The sequence below is a fragment of the Ornithodoros turicata genome, chromosome 5 (assembly GCF_037126465.1).
Source record: "Ornithodoros turicata isolate Travis chromosome 5, ASM3712646v1, whole genome shotgun sequence".
NCBI lineage: Eukaryota > Metazoa > Arthropoda > Arachnida > Ixodida > Argasidae > Ornithodoros > Ornithodoros turicata.
Window position 1 is genome coordinate 48078075 of NC_088205.1, and position 8137 is coordinate 48086211.

At 45.6% G+C, this 8137-nt stretch overlaps 1 protein-coding gene across 2 annotated transcripts; it reads right to left on the reverse strand.

The window, feature by feature from the left end:
• Positions 1 to 1696: 1696 nt before the first annotated feature.
• LOC135395990 (uncharacterized) lies at positions 1697 to 3572 on the reverse strand. Of its 2 annotated transcripts, none has more exons than XM_064627069.1 (2): positions 3258 to 3572; positions 1697 to 2508 (listed from the first exon to the last, which is right to left on the reverse strand). In XM_064627069.1, the coding sequence occupies exons 1-2, from the start codon at positions 3440 to 3442 to the stop codon at positions 1902 to 1904; spliced, it is 792 nt and encodes a 263-aa protein (XP_064483139.1). In that variant the 5' UTR covers positions 3443 to 3572; the 3' UTR covers positions 1697 to 1901. The 2 variants fall into 2 exon arrangements, with proteins under 2 accessions (XP_064483139.1, XP_064483138.1); XM_064627068.1 differs by having other exon boundaries at positions 3252 to 3571.
• Positions 3573 to 8137: the final 4565 nt, after the last annotated feature.

Sequence of the window (8137 nt, forward strand, 5' to 3'; positions counted from 1 at the left end):
ACGCAACGCATCGGCATCACCCCAGAATCTGTTTGAACAAGTTTCCGTTTAGCGTCGGTCGCGTCGATTGTGCAGTTCCGTGAATGAAGCGTTTCGTCTGGTTTTTCAAACCGTGTAAGAACGCGAACATAATTGTATCTGTGTCGTGAGCTGCGGTGTTATCCGTAGAATTTTCTCTTCGCACCCGTGCACCAGCTGAGTAGGACAAGCGGCCGGTGTATGACAGTTGTGAATTTCTCGCAAATCCGAACTAATAGCGAATTCGGGTGGTCATTTCGTAGCAAAACGGCCGAGCGCTCGGAAATTGCTAGATCGGCGACAGAGCTGGATCACGTGACCGTTGCCACCCGAACATGATTGCTAGGAATCTAGCGGTTTTAGGTACTTGGATCACGCTAGGGGCGTCGCGGTCGCAAGTCTTCGAGTTCTGTCGTCTGCTAAACCACGTGATTTCAACATGCGGGCCAATGAGGGCACGCGCCACCGTTGCAGTGCGGATGTGACGACACCTGATACAGTTGAGCAATCTGCTGCTCGGTCGTTTTGAGACCGGGCAAAAAAAGTGCTAGCTAGCAAATTCCGAGCGCTCGGAAAGCGCCACGCGAACATGCGAGATTTGCTTCATTTTGACCAAGCGAACATGACTGCTCGAGATCTGGCAAAAAGGTTGCTCCGAAATGACCACCCGAATTCGCCATAAGGTGGGTGATAGTAACTCGATAGATATGTATGTTTATCTGAACCTCCCTTATCACGTGTCATTGCCTCCCGCCAGATACTTAATAGCTTTGTAATAAAAACCTTGTTGTATTATTGTTTTCCTTTGGAAATGACCATTGTAAACTACTTTGTTCTGAGCAGTTCTAGTCAACAAGACTAGTCCGAACGTACAATAAACAACAAGTTGTTACCTCCTGCATATGTTCATGTGTGATATTCTCTGATGAAACCGTAGCTGTAGGCCTACGTGGAAGACCCGGCAGGGCTACTTGCTTCCAATTTTAGACTCTAACTGAGTCCAACTGGACCATTTGGTGTAGCAATTTGGATTGAGTTGGTTAGCTAGTAGGGACCAATTGGTAAGCCTGAGCTTGCCAGTTCTTTGTAATAGGGGGACCAATTGATTTCAACTGGTTTCAGTCCAATGGGTGACAAAAACACAACTGGAATTCCAATTGATTTGAATGGGAAAATGTCCAATTGGACCAATTCCTTTTTTTTCGACTGGGTGTCCCTCACGAGTCCACAGGGTTTAGCACGGCGGAGCTGGTTTTCGGTAGGAACCTCTGATATCCTTTGCGAATGGTTGCGAATTGTGGGAGTCGGATAATGACGACCCAACCGTAGTAGAATATGTGCTCACACTTTTGGAGCGTCTGAGCAGCACACAGGAACTTGTACGAACATGTTGCGCGCTCAGGATAAAGCAAGGTCTTATCACGCCCGAAAGGTTCAGATTAAGAAATACGAAGTAGGCTATGTAAAGCGTTGTGGGTAATGCGTAAAGCGTTGTAAAGCATATGTTTGTAAAGCATTGTGGGTATCTGCACACATCCTGTATGTTCGAGGTGCCTGCTATTACCCTTTAAGAGATTGTTCTTACCCGAACTCAATTCATCAGATATCAGGGTAAACGCTATACCTTTCATCGGGTATTTCAAGGGTGGTTCCTTAACTGGATGCACAGTGCTGCCGCTGCAACTGTAAAATTTTATTCTGTGCGTCTTTGATGTATAGCGTGCAGTTACGCTATGTAGCATTGAGTTTTTGTCACCAACAGTATGGCTATTTACTGAGAACGCTAGTTCAAAATACGTGCACCAATAAATATGTTCACGCGCGACGTCACAGTACATGTCACAGCAAAGATATGCAGCACAGCAGCGCAAACCAGGTGATCATCAAGATGCGGGAGACAACGGACTATTTACAACAGTGGAATCCTTCTCCGTGGTCTCCGCGGCATTCAGAGCTCCTTTGGACAAGAGTACATGATGTAAAGATGGTGACATGCTTCTCGCAGTTGACGCCCATGAGCTTTTCTTTATTGTCTGCACGACAGGAGTTGACCATGTGCCATTTTGTAGATGCTGCTTGGATATCTTAGGTTTCCTTGTTGGCTTATTTGGTCCTTTTTTGAGCTCCCTCGTTGTCGATGTTTTCATCTTCAGATTTTTGGTTGTTGGTCTTGTAACCCACTTCTTTGTCGTCGACTTCCTCGTAGTCGCAAGTGATACCGACGACGTCATGCCGCTTGTTCCTTGCGTTGTGTCTGCTGTCGAAGCTGGTCCAGAGAACGTTGTTTCATTCCCTTGTACAGGTGTCGTAGTCAGCTTAGAAGTGACATCGTTCTCAGGAGTTGTCACCCCTTCGTTGTTGATGTTTTCCGTTGTCTCGTTGTGTCTGCGAGCTTCTTTACGATGAGTCCTGGGGCGGGATTTCGTCAGCGACAGCCCTACGATGAGGGAAGCTGCTAGCAGGCAACACACGGTAAAGATGACGACTGACCTGAACAAGATCGATGTGGTTACGAAAACTTCACTTATTTTCCCGTGCTTCAGAACATTTCCGACAATCCAGAATGAGGGAGACCAGTATGCCGCCAAACACGGTGTTCTGTTTTCCGTGTTTGCTCAGCAAAAACCATCTTTTATAACCCTAGACCGAATACAGGTAACAGAAAAGCCGGGGGGAGCACGGTATTCACATCTGAATTGGAAGTTTCCCTTGTAACATGTTTTTATCTAAGCAGTGATCTTTCCAATTCTTCCCGTGTTCTTTCTTTTTGTTTTCAGAATTATGACCAATATGTGAATCACGTTAGCTTAGTCATATAGGGCTATTCCACCTGGCAAGCAAAATTTGGAAACATTCACACATAAAGGTGAGGGGAATTGTACTAACTATATTATTACATTTAAGTGCTCCTCTCTCTATTAAAATTGTTTGGTCCCGGGCCAAATCCAGCCCGCCAACTCCCTACCCTCAAAGCTCTTTTGACCGTTTTGGAGACCATATGACTTCGACCCTTATTGTGAAGAGGCTCATTATTTCATTCCCTCCATCACCACCAGCAATGTGGTAGAGTATCACCCCTCGCGATAAAACTCACATTCATCATCTCACAATAACGTTGTTGTTGTACATTTAAGGTCACGGTGATCGCTCCGTAGCTTAATTTCGCAAACATGAGGGTTGTTTAGAGTGTTTTGAAATCTCAGTCTGTGACAATTGGAATATAAGGTTCTCACTTGTACCCGGCGAGGGATGGAAGCCAGTTGCCCTTGGCAGCGGCGGCATCGCTCTCTGGGTCGCCCACGTATTCGTAACCCGTCTCATAAGTGGCCTCAGCTTCCTCTGAATCGTCGTCTGGCTCAGGCGACGCGGACTTTCGTAGAATAGATTTGAGAGGTGGTCCGGGAGGCGGCACGTCTTCATCCATGGCTGACAAAGCTCGGGGGCCATGCAGCCTAAGGCTGCCTTCTCAAAGTATTCGCAGACTTCCAACTACGGCAAATAGGGTTAGTGCTGAACCGCGCCCTCGTGTGTCCTCATCTTTTTCAGTTTTCTCAAATACGCTTACCACTGCAAAGCGCGGGGATATCTGCAGAAATAGGTTGGTCACTTCGTGGTGTCTTCTGCGACAAGTCAAGTAGGTAAACATGGGCACGCCTATCAGTGTGCCCCTAGGTAGATGTACCCGCATATTTCTTGGTACGACGCGAAACTACGTGAGGGAACTATGAGACGCGCATCGGAGCATTTTTCCGCAGTCTCCGCAACAGCAAGGCAACAGCATATGTTCGGCTTTATAGTCGTGTTCAAGCTAAGAGCGCTAATAACTTTTCTTCTCCCTGTATTTAACCACCAGAAGTCAAAACATAGCGTTTGAAAGTTTTGTGTGGAGTTTCTTCGGGTCATATATTTACTTTTGACAAAAGTTAGGCTCATAATTGGAAAGAACGCACACAGACACTGGTCACCTTTAGAGATTATGTATTATTTAAGAGTGCCGTGGACAATTATCTTTGCTTCTAGACTTTTTTGTTGCCACATGCTCCCGTTCCTCTCTCATGTAGAGCCCCCTAGGAGCCCTTGAGGTGTAGTCGTAAATGAGTAAATAGATAATTAAATGTAATGAGTAGATATTATAATGTTCTACTTGAGCGGCGGCTATGCCGTTCCTTCGTTGAGCACGATGCTATAGTTGCTTCATCTCTGGTGCCTCCCTATTTGTCCCAAGGTTTTTGGATTCGAACCCTATACAGGACGGCAGTAGACTGATAGCATGTACGAGTTGTCCAGACGCGTCCTCCTCCTTCAGGGACGAGGCGCACGCACCACAAGGCACATGCAGGAGCCGTCAGGTAGGCTAAATTAATCTACGGACCGATAGCTGGTGCGTCGTTCATCGCCATAGTTATCTCACAACGCAAAGTCACGAATCATTGTGATGACGACGATGATTCATAGTCCTAAGTGTAGAGATCCCATTAAACGTCACAGGGCGGGTGATAACCGGGGATGGGGGCAAAAAAGTTCCGCAGGCTGGAAATAAGTAGGCACAAGCAAGAATGTGGGCTCATTCCATGCAAGAGATACACGCAGGTGTGTAGGAAGGGAGTTGCCTCAGGACAGAAGCCGCCGATATTTCGAACAGAGACTGTTCTTCTTCTGGGCACCGTCCTCATCATTGGCATGGTATTTAATGGGTTAGATGTGACGTGTTTAAAGGTTCATGCGAATTGTGGGTCAACAGCCCGGAGGGAAGAAAGCTTCCGTACGGGCTTTTACGGCCGGAGTGAATGGCTGCTTTGTTAGAGTGTGGAGGGGATTATGTGAACGTAGTAGCCTATAGAACGTAGCCTAGATCACTACCTTCACATAATCCCCTCCACACTCTAACAAAGCAGCCATTCACTCCGGCCGTAAAAGCCCGTACGGAAGCTTTCTTCCCTCCGCGCTGTTGACCCACAATTCGCGTGAACCTTTAAACACGTCACACCCAACCCTTTAAATACCATGCCAATGATGAGGACGGTGCCCAGAAGAAGAACAGTCTCTGTTCGAAATATCGGCGGCTTCTGTCCTGAGGCAACTCCCTTCCTACATTCTACCGGTTCGCTGGATTTCTACCCATCTACGCAGGTGTGTAGGACGTCTTGGTTCATGTCACCATACCTGTATGGATCATCACACAGCCGCACTGCAACAGAATTCGGCAGCGTATCGCAGGAATTATAGAGGCATAAGAAGCTCCACCTGCGCCGATATTCTCCGACTCCGTTTCCCCTGGGTAGTTTCATTTATAATCGAATGATGCCCGCCGGTCACATTTTTTATTTCTCTCGAAAAAAATATGTGTTATCCCACCCACAAAGAGATGCAAAAGGTGCTTGAGCGCAGGTCTCTGCGATATTTTCTTCCACGAACTTTTGCTTGTCTGCGGACGTCACAATGATCTGTGCATATTACTATAGCCGGCCTTCGGCATGACGGCACCCTCACCTAAAGCAAAAAAAAAAAAAAAAAATCAAGGGGTGGGGTGGAAGTCAACTCTTTGTACGTCTGTCTGACCCCTGCGAGCGCTGCCCAATAGGGGCGCGAAAAAAAATTTGCGCGCCCTCTGGGACCAAAATAAGCAAACATTTTATTGCATGTCGTGAAAGAGCTATGTCTCAGCTATGTTAGTACGAAATATTGGAAAATTTCAAGATGTCCTTTTTGGGTAAAAACTGCCGCGAAAATGAGAATTTTCCCCTACCCTTTCGTGTTCACGGCGTTGTTACGGGATAATGGCTGAAGATAAATCAATGTGTTTGACGTCAAACGAAAGAGCAAAGAATGATGCTAATGTGAAGAACATCACAGTCGGAGATCCGGCGCCGTGGCCATGACCTTCCAAACGTGCGGTAAAACGGTTCTCTATTGCGTTTTCGGATTTTTTTTCGTATACTTTTCTCTTGACCATATAAATTTAATAGCCCACATTGGAACGTGCACCAGCCACTCTCTCAGCAAAAAAAAAAAAAAAAAAATCGTTCAAATGGAACATCTCGTTCAAGAGATACAAGGTCACAAAGTTGGAAAAAAATTAAGCCGCGAAATCACGCCGGTTGCTTCGAAGCGCCGTGGACGGAGAAGAAAATATCGGAGAGACCTGCGGTCAAGCACCTTTTGTATCTCTTTGTGGGTGGGATAACATATATTTTTTCGAGAGAAATAAAAAATGTGACCGGCGGCCGTCATTCGATTATAAATGAAACTACCCCTAGAATTTTAGGGATTGATTGTTCATGGTATACCAGACATAAATATCGAATAAAAGAAGATCTAAAACGAAAGTAACCGAAGTATTTGAGGATAAGCCGGGTGTGGCATGCAACTCCGTTGCTCGGATCCACCGTCTGGGAAAACATAGAGGCAAGAGATCAGTTATTTTTTACTTCCAAGATTTTGAAAATGCGAAATCTTGGAAGTAAAGTCAGAATAACGGAAAACGCCAATAAACTGAAATGTACTAATGTTTTTGTGAGAAATGACGTCGCAGGAGAAACTCTTCGTAAAAGAAAATGTTTGTGGCACAGTGCACTAGAAGAGAGAAAAAGCGGCAGTAAGGTTAAATTGGTACATGATAAACTGTGGATTGATGACACTTGGTATTTCTCGGATGATCATAAGAAAAAGGCAATTGTAGTAGATTTACACGTATATCTACAATAAGAAAACACGCAATATTATACGGTCGAATCTTCCAACGACGAGAGACAAAAGAAGTCTGAAAAAGAGTTGAGGAGGTCTGTCTGCTTAAATATCCATCGTAAATAAGTACGAAATGCTTGAACATTACTATGTTTAACTTAACATAACTATTTACAACTATCAACAGTTGTTATGTTCTGAGTCTATAGGGCTCTGCGTTTTCGGTTTTAATCGAAAAACATCGAATACAGAGGAACATTCCAGGAACCACGACAGATAAATTGCTGCATATGCCCTGCTCAAAATTCCAACATGCCAGGCAGGCTTTCCTTTATTAGTCTTCTTTTCTTTTCTTTTTTTCCGGATCGGGTGCGCTGGTCGGAATCTCATCCTTTTGCCATTGTAGGTGCCGCACCGCTCTTGTGAACGTTTTAGGGACGTGACGTCAAGTAGAATCTCGGTCACTGGCCTTTAGTGCCCGTATTCACCAGTCCCACTTAGCCACTGGTTTAGTGACGTCTGGTTTAAGTTGATCACGTGAGTACTTCGTCCGCCAATCACCAACAACCACCCCGCTGGTCTAACCCGGCTACCGTGAGGCCCATCGCGGCCTCCATGGAGTTTGTGTGCACAACGCATAGGCCTAATCTACGCTTCGCCGGAAATTTTACAGGTAAGTTTTGACTTGTAAAGCTACTAGAAGCGTTCGCAAGGCGAATGTTGTTGCACTCCAATCAATATTTGCCCTCAACGTCCAATTTCGTTCGCCGTTCACACGACGTAAACCCGGCGGCCTAGCGATGGTCTAACTCCCATGTATTTGCATAGGACTGATTTAAACTAGGGGTGGGGGGTAGTTTAAAGCCGGTTTACCGCGGAGCAGCTGTGAACGAGCCCTTCGAGAAACAACCCAAAAATAGTTTTTGCTGGACGCTGTTGCCTAGTTTTCAAGTCGAAATTGCGCAAATTAAGCAAAAAGAACGTTGTGAGGAACCCGTGAGCGAAGTAAGTGAAGTAATAAACCCGTCGCCGATAAAAAGGTAATGATCGGTATGAAGTGGAATTTTGAAATCCGCTCTTCTAATTTAGGACCAACATCGTCAAAGTTAGTGATGTCAACATTGGCAGCTAGGCACAAGTCACTTTCCGATCCAAAGCTGACAGGAGGTTGTGCACAAACAGCTGTCACCTCCAGCAACAAAAACGACGCTAATTGTGCGTGGTACTTAATACAGCCCCTAGTGCCTCTGTTATACACCACTAACAATAGTTGTGCTGTGCTGGCGTTGCTGGTTGTGATTGATACATTTAACGACTTGCTGCACACTACAGTGATCGTAGTGATCGTAGCCTTTGAAATGTGCGAGTGACATTCTAAAATGGTAGCATTGAGAGGGTACCTGGAGTTATATGTTGGATGTCCCAGTGCATTAAC